Source organism: Passer montanus, unplaced genomic scaffold (assembly GCF_014805655.1).
Source record: "Passer montanus isolate IOZ18808 unplaced genomic scaffold, ASM1480565v1 scaffold38, whole genome shotgun sequence".
Classification (NCBI taxonomy): domain Eukaryota; kingdom Metazoa; phylum Chordata; class Aves; order Passeriformes; family Passeridae; genus Passer; species Passer montanus.
In genome coordinates, this window is record NW_024368596.1 from 715,520 (window position 1) to 736,228 (window position 20,709).

Genomic DNA, 20,709 nt, shown 5'->3' on the forward strand with positions numbered 1-20,709 from the left:
GAGAAAGGTCATGTTTGCCCAGCAAGTGCAAGAGGTAATTATATACAGCCAGAGAAGGCAGCAAGCACTAAATGTGGGTTTGCCTACAGCCAGAATGGTTTGAATTTTTTCCTTGCAGATATTCTGGTTTCTTTTATGCTGCAGATAGCACTGAAGAGCCTGAATCAGATAAATTTCAGACTCTGCTGATAGTACTCATCTCTTCCTGCACATTTTTACACAGTACATTTTATTCCAGGCTAAGTATTTACCAAAGGGTTTAAGTAGGGCAAGAATTCCTCTCCTAGCTGAATCAGACTGTAATTAGCTGCATTTCCAGTGGCTGTTCCCAGTAGGTAGTTTGTGTGCAATCACACACCTTTGCAGGTGTTTGCTGGTCCAGGCTAAATGCTGTTTTACAGTTCAGTAGCCCATCGAGGGCGATTGTGGTTTATAAATGTTTTCTAAACCAGCAACAGCTGACCTGTAAAAAAACCAACAGAGCTGTTCATTCCTGCCCCATTCTTACCTTTTCATTGATCCCTGTTTTCTTTCAGCTCAGAGACGTGTGCTCATCCCTGGATGTGCACAGATGGCTCCAGAGGGTGGCATTGCAGCTGTACTTTCCTATTTACACACCACTGTGGAAGCCCCGGGGTGTGCTGGACCCCGGTTCTGTGCTGCAGAGCCCTCCCTGCTTCTGAGAGCACAAATGGATCCTCCAGGGCAGGGGGTCACAGGCTTCTCTCCCTTTTCCCCAGCCCCTTTCCCCCTCTAATTTGACTTCTGAACCGTTTGGGGAGGAGCAGCAGTGCAGGGACACAAGGGAATTGCAGTGTGGATTGGGAATGGGCCCAGGGAGAGGGCGAGTCCAAACTGACCCCTGGGATTGATGGGGCAGGGAGCCTCCCCTGGGAAAAACGTCCTTGCTGAGGAGATCTGGGAATGGGGCAGGCCAGAGAAGATACAGCCCAGCTGCTGAGCCCTGGAGCCCCTTCTACCACTGCAGCAGGAGCAGGGCTCATCCAGAGCTCTGCACTGAGGGTGCACCTCCCTCCCTCCCTCCCACCAGACACTGTGGGAAGAGCTTTGCTCCCTCTGCTGTGGCTGCACTGAGCATCTGGGAGAGGCAGGAAAGGCACAGGGGCTGGCCTGGCCACTAACACTCAGAAGTGGTCACTAATCAAAAATGAAGGTAATTGGAAGAGGGCTGAAGCTCATTAGAGGATTGGACAGAAGATTTTGTCAAGCAGTGTAACTAGGGGAGGAAATTCCACAGTCACCCCTGTGCTGAGTCAAGTGTGGCCCCAAGCAGGTATTTCAAGCCCCATAGGTGCTCCCACGTGCTGGTTCCATTCAGAGATGCTGCACTGATTGACTCCAACAATGTGTAATGTTTTTCTTTAGGGTTTAAAAACCCTAAGGGTAAACAAATGACCCTCATTTTGGAGGCAAGGGCTATAAATAAACACTGAAGGTCAAGGTGTACCCAAGGATTCTTGAAGGAAAGAGACATTTTTGACAAGATGATAACTCTACCTGCTTCACAGCAGATGCTTCAGTGCCATGAATCCTGCTGTGACAGCCTGAGGAAAGCAGAGAACAGCAGTTCTTGAAGATTGTGCTGCCAAGCATCATTAGCAACAAAGGGCGTATCTAAGACAGCTCTATCAAGGGGAAAATAATTTGGAGAAAATTATAATTATATTCCTTTAAAGCCCCTCTTCCAGTAGCCTCACAGCACAACCTGTGCTCTCCTGCTTAGCTAAGACAGCTAATTACCCAGAGCTGCAGACAGAAGCACAGACATGTTTCTCTATAGCACAAGCAGCTTACAGTCTAATTTTCTAGAAGTGTCTTAGGGCAGATTAGTTTCATGCCTGTTGCAGGCAGCTTTAGCAGGACATCTTGGGAGAGAAAAGAACCAGCTCCTACATTTCACAACTGGGCAGGACCATTTTCAGGACAATGCTCTGCTATTTTCTGGGCCAGGATTTGCAAATGTCGTGGTCAGCAGAGCAACTTATCCCTAGCCAGGAAAACGGGTGGTTACAGCTTTAACAGAGCAAGTTCCTTCTCCACGCCACCCTCTTTCTCTTCACATGATGTTTCTCTTCCAGAGGTTGTTCTGCCTTACAGGAGTGACAGGGTTTATTTGAGAAGATAACCCCGTGTTCCTGTCCCCCTGGCACCTGAACGTTTCCCTGTCTCAGCAGATCAAGGTGACACAAGCTCGGCCAGGCCGTGGGTTGCCATGGCAGGGGTGGCTGCAGCCCCAGCGGGCTGGGCAGAGCTGGGCCAGCAGCAGCAGACAATGTTCCTGTGCTGCTTCATCCCTGCCTCCAAATCTGTCAGTATGCAAGCAAAGTTTGATTTTTGAGTGGTAATTCTAGCATCAGTTCTGCTTAGCAACTGCTTAATCTTCTGGTGTTTTGTGGACAACCACCACCAGCAGGCTGTTGATCTGATCAGTTACAGGAGTTTCTAAGTGGCTTTGAATTTGTCCAGTGAGCTTCACAAACTGAACAGTCAGCAAACTCAGTTGGTACAATATCCTTGTTCTCCTGAAATCACCATTTGCTTCTCTTTTGTGCAGTTTGAAAGTAAAAAAGAAATCTATTATTTAAAAACCAAACCTCTGCACCCTTCCTTCAGCTCAGCTAAATGACAAAGCAGATTCAGGCACAAAGTACTGTGACACTCCTTTAACCACATTTGTCTCTCAGGGAGCACTCCTCTACTTTGCATTTGAAGGTACTAAAAATTATACCAGTTACCTTTACAACTTTTCTCTCTGATGTTTAAACAGCATGTTAAAACTGTGAAAAGAAGGTCTGTGTTAGCTGGACTATGTATTTACTTTGTTGTCTTTATATCCACTACAAGAGCAATTATGTAGACCCTATTATTTGTAAAGCAACCTCCCCAAGTTCAAGCCATGATCCAAAATACATTATGGTGTTGTGTCATCAGGCCAGACTTAACCTGGGTTAAAACCCAACCAAAAGCACTTTTCAGTGGCTTCCTTCACTTCCTTTTATTTTCTATTTTCTTGGTTTTTATTATTTTTTTAAGATTTCCTTTTCCCACTAGGCAAGTTCTCAGGCATCACATTTTATACTAAAAAAGGCTGTTTTTTCCCCCTAAACCAGTGTCAACATTTCAGTTTGCCATAAAGAGACCATATCAAGAGTTGCTAACACCAGCACCGAAAAAACAGATCTGGTACACAATGAAGGACTCTACAAGAAGGTCTCAAAGACAAGAGTTCTTTGCAACTCTCTGTTTATTAAAAATATATGTCTCCTTGGAAGAAACACTGTTAACCAACTACTGTTGTCATGATCGATTCGATACTGTCAGCTATGCCATGGAGTACATCATCTTTTTCTCCACGTGACTCGAGAGAGGGAGACAGGCTATTAGGAAAAAACAGAAAAAAAAAAAGACCAAAAAAGATAGGAATGTGTGACTAGCACCTTAAGGACTTTTGTTTCACTTACTCCACTTCTTCAGGGACCGACATTTATAGCAGCTGGAGCAGGGCCAGGGGGCAGGGGCTGGCTGCCCGACAGGAATCCATTGCCAAAGTTCTGTGTGCTCCTTTAGGGTCGGTCCCACCGACAGCAGAATGCTCCTGCCCTGCACTGTGCCACAGCTGTGGCTCTCCTGCAGTGCCCTGTCCTGGCCCCAGAAGCTGCTCGGTCCCTGCAGGGCTCCTTGGGATGCAGGATGGGCAAAGGAGCTTCAACCCAGGCAGCACAGGGACAGTGTCACAGCAGCTGTGGCCCACGCTGGCTGCCACACTGACTGACACACCGAGAGCCATCACCCTGGGGAGAGGGACCACAGCTTGTCCCTGCCACACAGAGGCAGGAGGAGACTTACCTGGGCGTGCTTGGACAGCGACCTCCCGTGCTGTGGGGCTGGCACTGCGTGAGGAACAGCGTCCACCAGCTCCTGGCAAGGTGGGAGCACTCGCACCTGAACTCTGAGTACCCAGCACACACTCCTCAAAGGCCACGTGAGTGTCCCCAGCTCCACACAAGGGTCTGGAGCCCACTCAAGCACAGAAGCCAAGGTGTCCCCAAAGACAGACATGTCTCAGCTTAGGGCCAAGTGTCTCGGTGCCTCTCCTGAAAAACGCCAGTGCCCAGTGGATGGGGCAGCTCTGCGGCCCCTGGGGCACCACTGCAGGGCTGGGGGGAGGCAGCAGAACCCAGCTCCAGCCAGATTCACACAGAGATGCCAGGGACAGAGCCAGGCAGGGTGGCCATGCAGTCACCTCTGCTGAAGGAGGGCCCCTCCCGGGGAGCCAGCCCTGGCCCCTGCACACAGCAGGGCTGGGAATGGCACGGAGCAGGGAACAGAGAAGTGTATCAATTCTGTTACTGATCTGGAAAATGTCAGTGTCCATCCAAGGCACAGCTGGGGGCTTTTCCTGCCAGTGGCTAATGCAGAAGGGAATGCCAGTGTGCTGCCACAAGCCAGAATGGGTCATTCCACCTGCACCCACAGGTACAGGGCCAGTCCAACATCCCAGGTTTTTCACAGCAACACAGGACAGTGAGTACATTTGTTCCATGTGGCCAGTAAAGTATTTCTTAACTAAACACCACAGATCTAGATTCTATTTACAATAGAGCCAGCTTAAAAAATAAGTTAAAAAACTGGATTTTATACCCATTCAGTTCATCATTGACAAGAGAAAAATGGAATAATAATAATAATAATAATAATTAAAAAAGCCAACACAACAACACAATATGGTTTTGGTTTAAAATCAGCTTAAAAAAATAGAACCAAAAGGAAACCTCTCATGCAAACACATAAGGTGGTGTGTAAAACAATGTGCAATTTAATATGTAGCATCATCCATTCTCTTGCTCCGCAGCCTCCTGCTCAGTCTCTGTCTCCCAGCCTCTCGCAGGCCAGCTGCTGCTCCTTGCTCAGGTCCCTCCTGCACAGGCAGTGCCAGTCTCTGGCCTGTCCCAGACCCAGGGTGGCTGCAGGGAACTGGCCTGGACGGGAGAAGTTTCCAAAGCACCTGGTACCGTTTTGAGCTCGTCCTGCCCAAGTGGACTCCCTACGCCGAGTGGTCGGGACAGAGGAACTGAAAGAACCTTGCAATAATACAACACCTTCTCAGAGAGGTCCCTCAGATTTCCTAGTCCACATACATATATATATATAATATATATATAATATCTCTCCTCTATATTATATATAAATTACATATACAGATAAATAAAAGGCTTTCTGCTGCCCATCTGTCGCACTGTTCAGAGCTGCTAGACGGTCACACTTGGAAAATGCCCCTGGAGCTCTGATACCAGCTCATGTGTTCAGAGTCCATTGTTTCACTTGTTTTCTTACATTAGTCCTTAGCCGCCTCCTCCCATCTTGATTCTTCGTTTAGTTAATAATAATAATAATATAATAATAATATAATAATAATAATAAAAAAACGACCTTGAATGGGTTCTCGTCTGTCTCTACTGGAGCAGTGGGAAGGTCCATGCAGGAATGGTGGGAACAGTCACGTGATGAATGATATGAGTTCATCCCAACAAAAGAAACAGGACTAGAAAACTCAATTTTGCGACGATCTAAAAAAGGGAGCAGGAGTAGTTTTCATATCCCTCCCCCTCGGGGCAGAGGGCTCGGATGGGTGGGACTTCAGAGATCTTCTGCTCACAGGGAAGCAGGTGGGAGACATCTTCAGAGTTTCTCTGGGGACGGGACCCAGATGTAGTGCCCGGACTGGTCCTCAATGATCTGTTTGATTTTGCTGTAAATTTCTTCAAGAGAGTCTCCTTGTACGATGGCTGGAAGAGGAGAGAGAAAACAAGACCCTGAGCAGTTCTGCCATGAGTTATGGCAGAGCTCTCCTGCTGCCCCACAGGGCTGGGGGGCACAGCCAGCAGGGACCAAACCTGGTGGTGTCAGAGGAGCTGCCCTGGGCCCAGTGACACAGAGGGTTAAAGCAGCACCTCGCTGGGGATTAGGCAGTGCTGATCCCAGCTGGCAGAGCTCCTGGCTGTGTGCAGGGCTGGCTGGGCTCTCCACACCAGCCTGCTAATCAGCTTTGCACGCTGTGCCGGGCACCGGGGCTGGCACTGCCACGGCTGTGCTGACCACAGCCAGGAAGGCAGGGCTGGGGCAGCTCATGGGGGGCACCAAGCACCCACCCCGAGGTGCCAGCTTTGTCCCTTCCCTCTGGTTTTCCTTCTGGCTGGCTGCTGAGGGCTCCTCCTGTTTGCCTCCTGTGCTGCAGGGTGGGAACACAGAGCTCTCAGGCTGGGAAAGGCTCCAGCAGCACCCCCTGCCCTGTCCTGCACTCCACTGTGCTGTGTACAGGAGCACAGCAAGAAGGGCCAAAGCTTTCTGGTAATCAGCCTGCCTCTGTAAGCCAGCCAGCACCATCCTCCAGCAGCTCTGCTCCCTCACTCTAAGTTGCTGGCACAGAACCTGTGGCAGTGACCATCCCTCTGCCTGTTACCCAGTTCTTTCAACACATTTCAGCCAACAGCATTCCTTTTCCACAGGTCAACATCAAACTCGCCCTCCAAGTGCACAGTGGCATGTTGAGGGCCTGCAAAACTGTGGCATATCTTCCTGGAAAAACAGCCAGCAGCTCTGGAGCCTAGGACAGGAGGTCTGGGGAAAGCTCATCGTGTTTGTACCCAAGTATTTGCCCAGCTGAAATCAATTTTTGGAAAACATCCTGCTTGGGGTTTTTCCCAGTAGCTGTTAGGTAGGTAATGCACAGTTTGGCAACATTATAATTCCTCAACTTCAGAAGAAACAGCTATTGCACTGGAAAAGGATGGAAGACCAGTTCCTCTGCCTCTTCACCTGCCTGTGGTTTTCCAGAATTAATCATGTTACAAACATTAGTTCCGTAATGCACAGGGATGCCTGTGTCATGAGCAGTTCATCTCAGCAGGCACAAAGTGTCAGCAACCCCTGACTGGCTCTTGAGCAAAGACTACTTAGGAAGCAAGCCAAACTTCCAGTCTTTTTGGGTAGATGTTTTGTAATAACTCAGGACTGTCTCCACCGTTTAGGTCACTAACTTTTTATCTGTCCTCTTTAGAAACTTCTCTTTTCTCTTTTTGAAAAAGCTCTCCTTTTCTCCCATGCAGGGAGTTTACTTCCTGTAGACTTGTAGCACTCTGAAACCCTGTGCTTCCCCTGCTCTGGGATTTTTAGATTTTTATTATTGCTGAAGTTGGTGATAAGCTTTCACAAACTCAGAAAATCCTGCCTGACAACTTGTCTCCTCCTCTATGACTCGTTTACTGCTATCCACTGATCTTGGAGCAGTCCCCTTGCAGAGCCCTCCTGGCACAGTGCCATTTCTTTCTTGCTTTGATGAAGCTGGATGTTTTCCCATGACCCTGCAGTGGGACAGTGCTGGTAGAGAGGTCACAGCTGCTGCATGGAAAAATGAAGTAAATCAGATACAACCCTGCTCAGGACACTCACCTGTAAAATATTCTCCAAACTCTTGCTCAAGTTTCATGGCTTTGTCAAAGACCTTGTTGGCCTGTTCATATGTCTGTCTCCGGTTCATCTCCCTGCCACACACAAAAACCAGAAACTTTTTAGCTCTTTTTCTTAGCAATGAACAGAAGCAAAAATAGCCCACAGAGCCAGGGTGCCTGGGAATCCTCTGCTCACAGGAATGGAAGCTGTGCAGGACCCAGCTCCCAAGGCAAGGCCCTTCCCCACAGACTCCAGGCTGCCTCGGCACTTCATCTCAGCTTCCACCAGTTCCTCCCAGTGCCACCTCCCCCACCCCCTGCACCACAGCAGGGAAGGGAATTCAAACTCAGACAATCCCCTAAACTTGTGAGACCGCTGCAGAAGTCTCCCTGCTTGCCTAGGGTTTCTCATCTCCATAAAACATAGAAACAAGCAGTTTGACCCCTTCTGACTTGAGAAGGGCTTTTCCCAGGCCCCTTGGTGCCAGCAGAATTTCTTCTGATCTCAGGGTCAGTCTCAAGCTCTTGACTCTCCTCACAGATAATATTCTCTGCTGCTGCTCAAAAGAGTTGCAAGCTCAGCTCTCCCATGCTTTCCAGCCTGCTCTACCCAGGGCCAGGAGCAGCAGGACAAGCAGCTGGAGGGGCACAGAACACGGTGCTGCACTTACATGAGGGCTTCAATGGATTTTGGTTTGATGAAAATGGCAATGGGATAAAGTTGTGCTTGTCGCAACCTCTTGATAGCATTGCCAGACACATCCAGGATGCAGTGCTTCCCCTGGAAAGGAGACAAGCAGGATCAGACCTACCCACACAGTCTACTCTGTGTGGGAAACAGCTTGTTCATACAGATGTGCTTGAAAAGGGAGGAGCCACAGAAATGAACACCACTCCTGAGACACAAGCCAGCTCCAAATGGCCTCACATTCCTGCTTGCTCAGGGCAGGACAGCAACAAGGCAAAGGGACTGAGTCTTTGTTTGGACACGTGAAACTAGATACAAGCCCTGGGTAGCTGCAGGACTCTTCCAGAGGAATGCTGCTGCTTTGAGGGCACCCAGGTATCTCTATCCTGTGAGCTCCTGAGCACAAAGGTGGGCCACCAGTGCCAGGCTTTTGGGGGGAGTTTGGATGACAGAGGTACCACGCTGAGGCAGAGTAGCACAGCTGAGAAAAGCAGCCACATGGCTTGGCAGGACTCTGGAGGGAGGAGAGGATCGTGCTGTGCTTGCCTAATGTGGTTACAGCCCTTCACTAACACCACAGGGAAAGGAGGGGAGCTGCTGAATGCGTGTGGGTTTGGGCTGGGTGCACCCCAGTGCCAGGACTGGCACTGACACTCACCCGCTCTGCCACCGCTCGCACGGACTGGATGCTGGTCCCGTAGAGATTGTCATTGAACTGCCCAGCCTCTATGAACTTGTTGTCCTGGATGTCTTTCTCCATCTGTTCCCTGGACACCACAAAGTGGTAGTCCTGGCCGTCCACCTCGTTGTCACGCCGAGGCCTGGTGGTGTCTGCAGGAGAGTGGGCACCCAGAGTGACACCACAAACCAGGAGGGACAAAACCCACCTGTGCTCCCAGCCCCCTCCCCACGCCACGGGCACGACCCTGCAGGCAGCAGAGCCACCCCTCTCCCCTCCCTCCAGCAAGGGCACTGAGCTGGGACTTACGGGGCACGCAGGAACCAAACTTGTGTGGGAATTCAGAGATGAGGTCGTCGTTAATTCTGTCCTTTGTCGGGCCCAGGATGATCACTGGCCTCGCATAGTGAACTGCAAACAAGAGCCACAAGCTGAGGCCCACCTGTGCTGCAGGCAGCTGACCCTACTGCCACTTTTGGAAGCCCTGCCCTCTCCCTGCTGGCAGTGGCTGCTCTGGCTCACATGGGCACCCAAAGGTGCCTCCTCCATGTGAGTTTATCTCCTCCTGGTCACGGTCAGCATGTCCTTCCCATCTGACCCAAACCATCTACGTGGCCCCAGGGAAGGTTCTGCAGGTCTCCAGGGCTGTGGATCAGCAAAGCTGCTCCCTTGCCTGGGCAGGAGCCAGGCAACCAGGACAGCTGGGTGAGGATGCCAGGGAGCTGGGGGAGTGACGGGAGCCTAAGAGTCAGCTCCAGCTCCTGGCAAGGACAGAGCACTGAGGCTGGGACTATTCAGCCTGCAAAAGGGTCTGCAGGGTTTGAGCACCAAGCAGGGTTAAAGGCTGTGGGCTGTGGCTGGGGAGGAGGTGCTCTGCAGCAGGGGCCTGGTCTGAGGTAGGAAGGGATAATCCTGTCCTCAGCTGAGGACTAAAGCCAAGCTCAGTTTTAGCTCTGGATCCCTCCCTTGGTCTTGCAGACCATGACACAAATCTTTTGTTGATTGAAACTGGGCAGTGGAGGCCAGGGAAAGCTGTGCACACCTGGCTCCCCTGCTGCACACAACACACAGGACTGCTCTTGCATCCACCCTGTGCCCTGCTGCTGTGCACGACGGGAGGGCACACAGGACCCCTGGCTGTGCTGGGGTCACAGGTGGCCCCACTGGAGTGGGCATGGGGCAGTTCAGCTCAGGACTTACTTTCTTGCCGCGTCACTGGCTCGTACGACAGGATGGTGTCCTCTTGTCCTTCTGCAACAGAGCCAGGGGGATGTAGGTGAGCACTTGCAGCAGCTCTCCAGCCCCTCCCAGCTGTGAGGAGCTGGCTCCTGCCCCTTCAGCCTCCCCCAGCTCTGGGGACACTCCAGGCTGTCCCCATCACTCCACCCACGGATGTGAAGCATGACGGGCATGCAGTTATGCGCCCTTGAGCCACTTTAATTATTCATGTCCCAGCTCTGGGTCAAGCCTCCTCTTTCCCTCCCCCACCACAGGCTCCCAGCCCACTGGGATGTTGTGTCCTCCCTGCAGATATTTAGAGGACTTTCTGGGGACAAAGGGAGCATCTGTTGCAGCTGGATCCCACACTCTTGTACAGGCTTGGGCTCCAGGAGCCATCTGTGCTGCAGGCCTGCCCTCTGGCCATTGCTTCCTGCAGCAGGCACTGAGGATGGGGGATCACCATGGACTGGGAACCCACAGCCTGCCCTGGAGCAGAGCTGTGCAGCCAGGAGAGAGCAGTGAAGCAGCAGGCTCACTCCCAGCCCCTGCTCTCCCTGGCCCCAGGAGGGAGCTGGCCGCAGCATCTCAGTGTCACCAGCAGGAAGGACCAGCCTCCGAACAGAACCGCCACTGGGACAGGACAAGATGGACGTGCCCAGACACGCAGACTGACACAGGGACACGCACACGGGGCGGGAGAGCAGGTGCACACACACTTACTGGAACTGCTCTCGCTGTCACTGGTGTTTGATGTCACGCCCTCTGCAAAGCAACCAGAGAGATCCCCTTCAGAAGGAGCATGGGGGGAGGCACGGGGGCACCCGGCTGTCACCCAGCACGTGTGACCAAGGGCAGGACAGCCTCCCGAAACACCTGCAGCCCAGCAGCCACCGGGATGAGTCTGTGCCACACGGGCAAGGGCGGCATCTTTCACCTTCCTGGGAACCCGGGGACATGCAGGAGAGGACAGAGAGGCCAGGAGGGCCTGCCTGGCAGATGTGAAGGCTTCCCAGGCCTGGGGAAGGTGCAGTGCACAGGGGACGCTGGCAGGAATGCTGGCAGGGAGCAGGTGCAGCATGCACACAGCGGGCAGGGGAGGGCACGGCTGTGCTGGCACAGGGATGGGGAGCCTACCTCTGGGCACGGGGCTGGGATGCACAGAGACAAGACAGTGACAGAATAGGACAGAGTTTGGGGCTTTGCTTGCTCAGGCTGATCCTAGTGCTGCGACCACCCCACAGAGGCTTGCTGGCCGCTGCCTGCCCCAGTCACTGCCTGGAGGTCTGGAGCTTGGCAGGGATCTCATGCCCCAGCTGAGAAGCCCATGGGGCTCCTCTCATTATTCTGCAGTTCTGCATGTGTGGTAACCCAGAGAAAGGCAGGAACACCTCAAAATGTTGTCACCCACCCCGTTCAGAGCAGACCCACTTCCCACCCACACTGCAAGTGGCTCCGAGTGCTAAAGCACCAACCAACCCAGACAGGAGCAGAAGAAGAGGATGAGGAGGTGCAGCAGGCACTTAGGGCATGGCCATCACCCCCACACAAGCTCCCCCACCCCGTCCCACGTGCAGCAGTGGCACCTGAAGCCCCGCAGCCCCGGGGCTCCTCCTGCCTGCAGCCAGGGAAGCACAGCTGCCCGGCCAGAGCCCAGCCAGCCCCGCCCCAGGCACCGCCAGCCACAGAAAGGGAACAATGAGCATCGGAATTCAACTTACTCAGGTTCTTTGCTCCATAATAATCGTCACTTAACCCAGGGAAGTCCTGATTTCACAGACAGCAAGAAGGGGAGAGGGGGAGAGAAGACAGCGCAGGAAAGGGGAGTCAGAGGGATGGGGGAGACAGAGCCAGACCAGCATTAGTGACAGGAGTGCAGAACGGCCCAGAGCTGCAACTGCAAGTGAGGTTAAATATCTTCAGAGCTGACACCATCAGCCCGCCGCCAACATCTTGCCTTGTCTGGCTGGACCCCCTCCGCCCCCCAAGCTCACCCTCTGTGCCAAGGAGCCCCCAGGAGCCACCCTGGGCCTGGGGAGGGCAGGGCAGCCACAGCAGCATCGGCTGGCAGCAAGCAGTTGCAGCCCTGAGCTGCTGGCACAGAGGCTGAAGTGTTTCTCCTCGTGGAGTGTACTGGCAGGGCACAGTGGCTCTGTGCCTCCCCTGGCCACTCTGGGGCCAGGCACAGCACACAGGTCTGTGACACGTGGCAGGAGGACACATTTTCCCCAGCTGTGTGTGTCAGCTGCCCCACAGCACAATGCTTGCACAGGCTGTGGAAATGTGAGGCAGAGACCCCCCAGTGCAAGCTGGGATGGACAGGGGCAGAGCACAGGGAGGGAGCTGGCTGTGTGTGTGTGACACAGGCAGGCAGAGTGGCCTGTCCCATCCCCATGCTGTCACATCACTGCAGGGCAGCCAAAAGCAAGCCCCAGGTTCAGCACGGATCTCACTGAGCCCAGCCATGTGCAGGCACTGCCAGAGACAGGCATTCACACAGACAACCTTCAGCATGGGCCAGAGGCTTCTGCTGCCTGCTAAAATCACTGGAAGGTGGCACCAGCCTGCCATGGGCAGCAGGGAGCCCTTGGAGCAGCCCAGCAGCAACTCCTGCCTCTGTATGACACCCAAGACAGCCCCAGAGGAGAGGGGATGTGCCTGCTGTGCTGGCACTGGGGCACAGACACAGCTCTTGTCCACTGCCCCTTTCCAGAGGGGTGGGCACTGCCAGCCTGGAGCTTGCCCACGGAGTGGATGCAGCTCAGCACTCAGAGGGGCTGGGTTTGGTGAGCAGCTCCAGTGCTGCCCACGTCAGGATTTGGGGCAACAAGATAAACACCCTGCCTTTACTGGGAGTCCTAGGGTGGTGAGAGCTGTGGACCCCCAACATCTGCAGCCAACTACCAAAGATGTGCCTCAGTCGTGGGTGGGCAGCAGGGTCATGGCTGCCCCGTACCCACAGGGCTCAACCCACTGGAAGGGCTCTCCAGTGGGAATGGGAAGCTGTAAGTCACTTCTAGGGAAGATGGGGCTGGGACCTCCCCAGGCCCTGAGCCCTGGCAGGGACAGGAGAAGCTCTGCAGGAGGCAGCCAGCCCCTCACTTGGAGGGAAGCAGGCAGAGGGAGGGAGCAGAGCCTGCAGCAAAGGGGGGAGAGCAGGGGGAGGCAGAGCAGGGAGTTGGGTGGGTGTAAAGTTGGATGGAAAGATGAAGACATTGAACATGAGAGAAAGGAAGAGAGTGCCAGACTGCAGCTGTTGCTTTCATTTCAAGCTCCAGTTTTTCCCTAGCTGCTGGCACGACTGTGGAGCACAGACCTGAATACAGGCAGGTGCCAGGACCCCTGGCTATGGGAATGTGCTGAACCTCTTCCCTCAGGGCAGGGAAGCTGAGGGCTGCAGGCTTGCCCTCTCTGGCCAGCTGCTACTTACGTTCCTGTCCGCTGCTCTCCTGGGCCAGGTTCTCTTTGCTCTTGTAAAATGGGAACTTTCGAGAGAGGCGAAAACTCTTTTTACGTTTCGTTTTGATCGACTGAAGAACACGGAGATGGAAGGAGGACAGAAAAAACAATGGTGTTTAACACATGTGGGGAAAATTAAAATGAAGAGACAATGAGGAGCTGTGTCAGGGCAGTCACCCTCAAATGAAATCATGGAGATTACATGAGAACTGTAATGCAGGAAAAAAATTAAGCATGGAGAAAAACATGTGGTAGGGATGCTGGGAAGCTGATGGGGCAGTCTAGCTCTGCAGGGTAGCCAGGCTGCTCTTACTTGCTTGTTGGCCTGTGAGGCACTGCTCGTGAGGTGTGAGGGCAGCTACCTTCAGGCAGCTTCATGCCATGAGCTCTGCCACCCCATCACTTTAAACATGGGTCCTTTCCAGGGCTTTCACACCATCCTGGGCTCCTCTGCTCAATCACTGCACATTCACAGAGGGTTTGTGCCAAGCAGATGTGGGCCTGGGGCAGGTCAGTCACACAGCTCTTTGCCCTGGGATTGTTTGAGCTGCCCCATGAGGAGCTTTTGCTGCTGGGACTCATCCTGCCCTCCCTGGTTACCAATTCCAGGTGCCCCACTGAGCCCCAGATCAGCACTTACCCTGTTGGACTCAATCATGCCAGTCCTGGCGTGGAACTTCACTGTTTTCAACCGTGCTCTCTCCTTCTTCTCCACCCTGATCAGGAGAGAAAGAGTTGCCAGTCCCATCCATGTGCCCTCCAGGCTGCTCAAGTGGCTCCTCAGGCAGCCAAAGGCACCCCATTGGCAAATGAGGCTCCTTCCAAGGGAGGCTCAGATGTGGAGCTGCCTGCCCAGGGTCTGGCCCAGGCCAGTGTCTGCAGCAGCAGGAGAGGAGCCAAGCCAGCCTTCCCAACAGAGACAGAGAACAGACTCAAGGCTGGCTTTGCAGACCTGAAGGCAGCAGCCACCAGCTCCTCTGCTCTCTGTGACTTCCCACCTCACAGTGGGACCTGGCTACAGGGCTGGGCAGACTGACAGGACTGACAGAGGACACAAGGAGCAGCCCTTGCTGCTGTGACTCTGCTCTCACACAGACACCCAGACTGGCTAACACAACTCCCCATCCCCACAGGGACCACAGAGGGGGCTGACCACTCCCCTCCTCACCTGGAGTCTCACCCAGCTTTGGAGAACACCTGCCTAGGGAGATCTGCACACAGCCTCAGCCCAACCAAGCTGCCCTGCACACTGCACAGGGACAGGGGAACTGGGACCACGAGGGGATCCCAGCCTGAGCAGGGCCCCGGGGGCTGTGGGGCTTGCAGAGTTCAGGGAAATCCTGGGGTCACAAGTGTGACAGCTGCTGCTGATGGACACTCACCTCTTCTTGCTGGGGATGACCCCGATCTGCTCGCTCTCGCCGTGGGGGGTGACCAGCCTGGCCTGCCACCACTCGTCATCCGAGGCGTTGATGACGTGCAGGATATCCCCGTAGGAGAAGCTGAGCCCCTGGCTGGGCAGGCAGCTGTCCCGGGTCCGGTCATAGTCAAACAGGGCTCTGAGGAGGAGCAGAGAGCAGCAGTGCCTTCTCTGAGCACGGCCAGGCAGCCAGGGCAGCGGCAGTGCCAGCCTCCTGGCAGTGCCAGCCACCTTCACACCTTACAAAGTTTAACCCAAGCCCTGCCAAGGCGAGCAGTGCTGCCAGCCACCTGCACAGCCCTGGGCGGGCAGGCTCAGCACAAGCCCTGGAGAGTGCAGTGCAGGAACAACAGTGACTGAGAGAACTCACTGCTGACCCCAGCTGCAGGATGCACACGAGCCACAGATGCACTGAAAGTGTCTGTGGTTAGTGAGCAGGGCAGGCCCACAGCAGCAGCCTCAGGAAGGGCTGCTCCCCACCATCCATCCCTCCGTGGCTGTGGGGCCAAGGAATGGGATAGGGAACATCAGACCCCACTGCTGGTAGGTGGTTGCACAGGCAGAGACCACCAGACCACCAAGGCATTGAGCACAGCGTTTATTTATGTACAGAGCCTGTGAATGAGGAATACATCTCAGAGTATATATATCTCCTTCCACAACTGATCCTTTTCATACCCCTAAACACCTCCCTTGAGAACAGTTTATTGAGTTTAAAATTAACTTCAAAATTAAACTAACCAGCTATAGAAAAGAGGCTGTTTTTTCACTAAAGGAGCACTAATACTTTTCCTGCACATGTACATCACACACAGCACAGCAGCCTGTACCCATAAGCTGCTCTCAGTGGCTTTCACCTGCAACTTGTTCTACTAATGTCAGATCACACAAACTGTGTCTGCTTTGATGCATCAGCTTGCAAAAAGACAAAGAAAGGAACAAGTTACTAAAAGCACTGGCAGCAAAACCTCTGTATTTGCTCCTGGGACACTGGCCCCACTGGCCCCCAGCCCAGCATGGGCCCAGGCACTGCAAACACTGGCTTACTGCTGGTTTAATCCTGGCCCTAATAAACCTTCTGCAAGCAGGAGACATCCTCTGTTCTGCTCATTACCCCCTTGCACTGGGGGACTCCAAAGGGGGTCTAAAAGCACACTTTAAGGGGAAGGGCTGTGGGATCACGTGGCACGTCATCCCTGTGGAGCAGCAGAGCTTGGGCATTTCTGCCAGGGGAGTGCTGGGCTATGAAACCTTCAGGGCACTTGGGGCTGGGTCTTGAATGGGAAGAAGAAGGGCTGCCCCATGGGGAGGCTTCTTTGGGACAAGACCTTTGTGCCCTATGCATCCAGATACATTCAGCCAGCAGATCTGTTCTCCTTGCCCAGCTTGCTCAGGGCTGGGGCAGCTCCTGTGCCTGTTCCCTCTGCAGGGCAGCGTGGCTGCAGAGCACCAAAGGGTGCTTTGGCCGGAGGTAATCAAGCCTTGCAGGCAGCTCCAGGCCAGGAGATAAGGCTGCATGTGGCTGGCAGGCCACTGTGAGGTCAGTGCCCCTGGCCAAGGCCCTGGGGAACTGGTCAGGCCGGTTCCAAAGGCAGGCAGGCTGAGAGGAGCCCTGCCCACTCCCTGCAGCCTGCCCTGCAGAGCGGCACAGGGCCCATGCTCCTCCAGCAGCAGCCACCCCAGGACAGGCAGAGCAAGATCTCTGCAGGGACAGGACACTGCAGAGCCATCACAGGAGGCACTGGGCACCCCGAGGCACGGTGCCCCAGGAGACCAGCCCTGGCTGGGCTGGCATGCAGGACCCACTGTGGCTCGGGGACACAGGGGCAGACGGCAGCTCCGCTCTGTCCCAGGCCAGCTCCCAGCACCCACGGCCAGGAGAGCAGATGGCTTGGCTGGAGGGCAGGCAAGCAGTGCCAAGGACTCCCATGGCTTCCTCCTGGTGCCCAGGCACAATGCCTGCCTGACCTCCATCCCCACCCAGCAGGCAGACTTTGCCCTGCGGCAGGGCAGGGAGGTGACAGGCAGGATGTGAACCTGCCTTGCCCCTGCCTTTGCTGAAACTCCAGCACCCCCACATCAGCTCCACTCAGCAGGCACTCAGGTGCCCAGCTGCAGCCCTCCCACAGCACACAGGACGCAGTGCAGCCCCACAGGGCTGACTCAGGCAGCTGCGTAGCAAGTCCTGTAATTGATGTCCTGTCCACAGCACAGCAGCTCAGCTGGTTTCAGGTAAACTGTGCTTGAAACTACCCCACCCAGCAGGGCTGGGGCAGCCTGGGCACCCGGCAGCTCTTTCAAGCACGTCTGCAGGGTGTGTGTCGAGCAGAGTGCTGTGATGGGCCACACTGGGGAAAGCTCTCCCCTGGCATCACCCTCTCAGCAAGGCACAGCCCAGCTCCACCTGGGTGTGTGTGAGGGACACAGTGCTGTGGAGGCCTCCAAAGCCCCATGGGGGGGATGCACCAAGAATGACGAAATGCTACTAGCAGCATGAAGGCAACAGGGAGCTCTCTGGTTCACAGGAATACTTTGATACATGAGCACCTTTCCAGGCAGAGAACAGGCTCAACTCAAGCTGGACCCAGCCTAAACCCTCCTCCACACACAGGACAGCAGGGGAGTGAGGGCAGGACTAACAAGATGATGTTTATTCAACACTGCACCCAGCTGTCACACACCCCCAGGAAGCCCTGAGATGCTAAATCAAGCAAGCTGCCTGCAGAGACTTGTGGGAAGGTGTGAACTGCAGGAGCCCAGAGCTGCAGCTCTCCCCTCCTGCCATACCAGGCTTGCAACACATCCACCATGCCTGAAGTCCCTCTCATGGAGCAGCCATGCAGTGGGAAATGCAGGCTGAGGCACATGCAGCCTTGGCCCTTGCCATCCTTCTCAGAGGGAAGGAGAAGAAGCATCCCTTGCTCCTGCCAGCCTCACCTGCAACAAGCTGTGCAGAGTAAGGATTTACAGGATTATTTTAATTACCAAGTTAAAATTACTCATTAGCGCTCATCCCACCGGCGCTGTGGCAGGCAGGAGGTGGCAGGAGGCAGGCAGGGATTGTCCTGTCCACACAGGACTTGCAGCAGTTCGAGCTGCATGGCTGTTTAACCCCTGCCTGCCTGTCCTGCACCTGGCTCCAGACCAAAAGTGCTCTGAGGGCTCAGAGCAATAATCCTCCTAAGAGCTCATCTCCCATCCAGCCAGATCCTGCCACAGGAGTGGCAGGACAAGACAAGGAGAAGCCTGTCTGCTGGTTCGAGGAGAGTTCCCTGAAAGCTGCCACGAGCTGCCTGGGGCAGAAGCAGGGCTGGATGCCCATCATTCCCCTGGTTTCCCCAGTGTGCTGGGCTGGCCAGCAGCCACCCAGGCTCTGCAGAGACCACTGCTTTCCAAACTGGAGCAGTCCTTGGGAGAGGCATGCGAGCACCCAGCCTTGCGAAGCCAGTGCACAAGCCTCGCTCTCCCTGCTGCACCCTCCGGGCTCTGTGATGCATCCACGGCACTCACTCCCCGTGTCCCCCTCCACACCACCCCCCGAGGCACTGCACAGCCCGGCTGAGCTGTGACCAGCCCCGCAGCCCCGCAGGGATGTGCCGGGAGCAGGCGCTGAGCTGTGACCAGCCCCGCAGGGATGTGCCGGGAGCAGGCGGGGCCTTACCGGACATAGAGCGATCTCTTCTCGCTGGTGCGGAGCGAGCCGGAGCCGGAGCTCATGCTGCTGTTCATCATCTGCTCCCGCAGGTCGTGGATCTTGGACTCGAAGCGGCTGTACTCTGCGGGGACAGGGCTGCTCAGGACAGGCACAGCTGACCCCGGGCTGATCCCCACAAGGCAGCTTGCCCACCAGCCTGTCTGTCCCTGCACACGAGGGACTAAAGATGAGGAGGTTACAGAACTGTGCAGGAGTCCAGGCAGGGTATCTGGAGCGGGCAGGGTTCCAGCTGCTCCCAACCCCACCACAACTGCCCACAGCAGCTCAGGCAATGGTGCTGTGACCTCCACTGCTGCTGAGCTGCAGCTCCTTGAGGGAACGGCTGGGACTTGGCAACCTGCTGACCTACAGAGCAGTGCAAAACAGGCAGAGAGAGCAAGAGCCCCTCCAGGAGACCACTGCCTCTCAGCTGGAGCAGGGAGGCATGACCACAGCCATTGGGGGAGACCCCAGCTACCGCTCTGCTGGCAGCAAAGACCTTCTCCTCAGCAGCAATGGGGGAAAGGAGGCAAAACACAAAGTCCCTGCCCTTGGAAGAGGAGCAGGGAGGAGGAATTCACCTTCTACATCCCAGCGACAGAGACGTGCAGGAAGAGCTGGGGAACCCTCCAGAAGACACCAGCACCTTCCTGCCAGGCAGCTGGGCAGGAGCAGCCGCCACGCCGGCACCCGGCGCTCAGCAGCCCGACCTTCAGCCGGTGTAAAGGTCGGGCTGACACGCAGAGGGTGGAGGCACCAGGCCTCCCTTCCCAGGGCCGAATGAGGAAAGAGCAACTGTGGCTCCAGGAAAGCTGCTGGCACTGCCACAGCCCACACTGCCAGACCTCGCCTCACATCCTTGATTTTGTTCCTTGGGCACATCCTGCAGTTACAGGTGAGAGGGGACCAGGCTCATCCCTGCTGTAAGACTTGCCTGGAAAGCCTTGTCCATGACCCAGTGTTTTAGATGTGGCTTGGGTTTTAATTCTAGGGAGGGGAGCATAGCAGCTCAGCTGTGGAGGCAAGCGCTCGCTGCAGAGCAGAGCCACAGCTGTGCTGGGCCTGTGGAGCCACATCACATAGGAAGAACAGCAACACTGCTCAGAAATGCTCTGTGGGCTTTGTTTGGGAGCCAGCCCCTCTCCCATGCACTGTCAGTGCAGACAAAAGCAGGGCTGGGGTTATGGGATGATGCAGCTGCAGCTCAGCATTTCCCGACTCCAGCCCTACAGCCTGGGTATCCCCCTGCTACACCCAGCTACCAAAGATACGTTTTTACCTAAGGTTGGGAAAAACAAAAGGCAGTACACACAAAAACTGCCAGGTGGCACACAGAAACTCCATGCAAAGCGCCTTCTCCTGCCATACCACACCCAGAGCTGCTGCAACACCAGGCAGGGTCAGCTGGAGACCATGAGAACCCCTGGCTGCCCCATGCCAAGGGGCACCCACTGCCTCACCTGCCTTCCTGCTGGCACAGGGAAACACAGATGCAGCAAGGCATGGACAATGCTTATTTTACAAGAAAACTGGATTCTGCCACCAAAGCAGCAGCAGGGTTTTATGGAGCTCTCAGCAGAGGGAATTGATCTTCATCTCACTCCACATCTCTTGACCCACACAGCTCATTCTGCCCTGCAATACCCATAAGCTCTTGAATCCCAGAGGAACATCTGTCAGAAGTGGGTACAGCTTCTTTTTAAACCCTCTTTGGTACAGAAGGGCTGTTTTCCCTCAGAAAGCACCACTACAACCTTTGTCCCCAGCCAGGTCATGGCAGACCCTGCTGGGGCACAGATTCCCTGCACACCCCACACGGAGGGGACCACTGCTCCTGCTGCACAGACTCACACTCCTGCAACACTCTTCTCCAAGTGTGGAGGATGCACTGCCTGGGACTGGACAGGAAACACAGGGCAAAAGGAGATTTCTCCACCCCTAGCATCAGGATGGGGGCATTGGAAGGGCAACTTGTGGATGCCACTGCCCTGCCAGAAATGGCGTCCCCCTGCAAGCAGCCCAAAGTTCTCAAATGCCCCCATTTCAGCTGGGACATTTCATGGAAAGGGACTTTCCTAGTTT

The 20,709-nt window shown here is 54.8% G+C and overlaps 1 protein-coding gene across 9 annotated transcripts in view; it reads right to left on the minus strand.

Moving 5' to 3' along the window:
* Positions 1 to 3,247: 3,247 nt before the first annotated feature.
* Positions 3,248 to 20,709, minus strand: part of DLG3 (discs large MAGUK scaffold protein 3) — a 75,079-nt gene continuing 57,617 nt past the window's right edge. For 5 of the 9 annotated variants that reach the window (XM_039717602.1, XM_039717599.1, XM_039717598.1 and 2 more), the window contains 11 exons: positions 18,595 to 18,709; positions 14,896 to 15,072; positions 14,154 to 14,229; positions 13,485 to 13,584; positions 10,778 to 10,819; positions 10,037 to 10,087; positions 9,146 to 9,247; positions 8,816 to 8,988; positions 8,141 to 8,250; positions 7,471 to 7,562; positions 3,248 to 5,807 (listed from right to left, as the gene is read on the minus strand). In XM_039717602.1, the coding sequence (XP_039573536.1) occupies positions 5,701 to 5,807; positions 7,471 to 7,562; positions 8,141 to 8,250; positions 8,816 to 8,988; positions 9,146 to 9,247; positions 10,037 to 10,087; positions 10,778 to 10,819; positions 13,485 to 13,584; positions 14,154 to 14,229; positions 14,896 to 15,072; positions 18,595 to 18,709 (1,145 nt within the window). In that variant the 3' untranslated portion in view covers positions 3,248 to 5,700. Of the gene's footprint in view, positions 5,808 to 7,470; positions 7,563 to 8,140; positions 8,251 to 8,815; positions 8,989 to 9,145; positions 9,248 to 10,036; positions 10,088 to 10,777; positions 10,820 to 11,775; positions 11,822 to 13,484; positions 13,585 to 14,153; positions 14,230 to 14,895; positions 15,073 to 18,594; positions 18,710 to 19,208; positions 19,355 to 20,709 lie in introns of those variants that run through there. The other 4 variants (XM_039717600.1, XM_039717604.1, XM_039717606.1 and 1 more) reach the window with 2 other exon arrangements.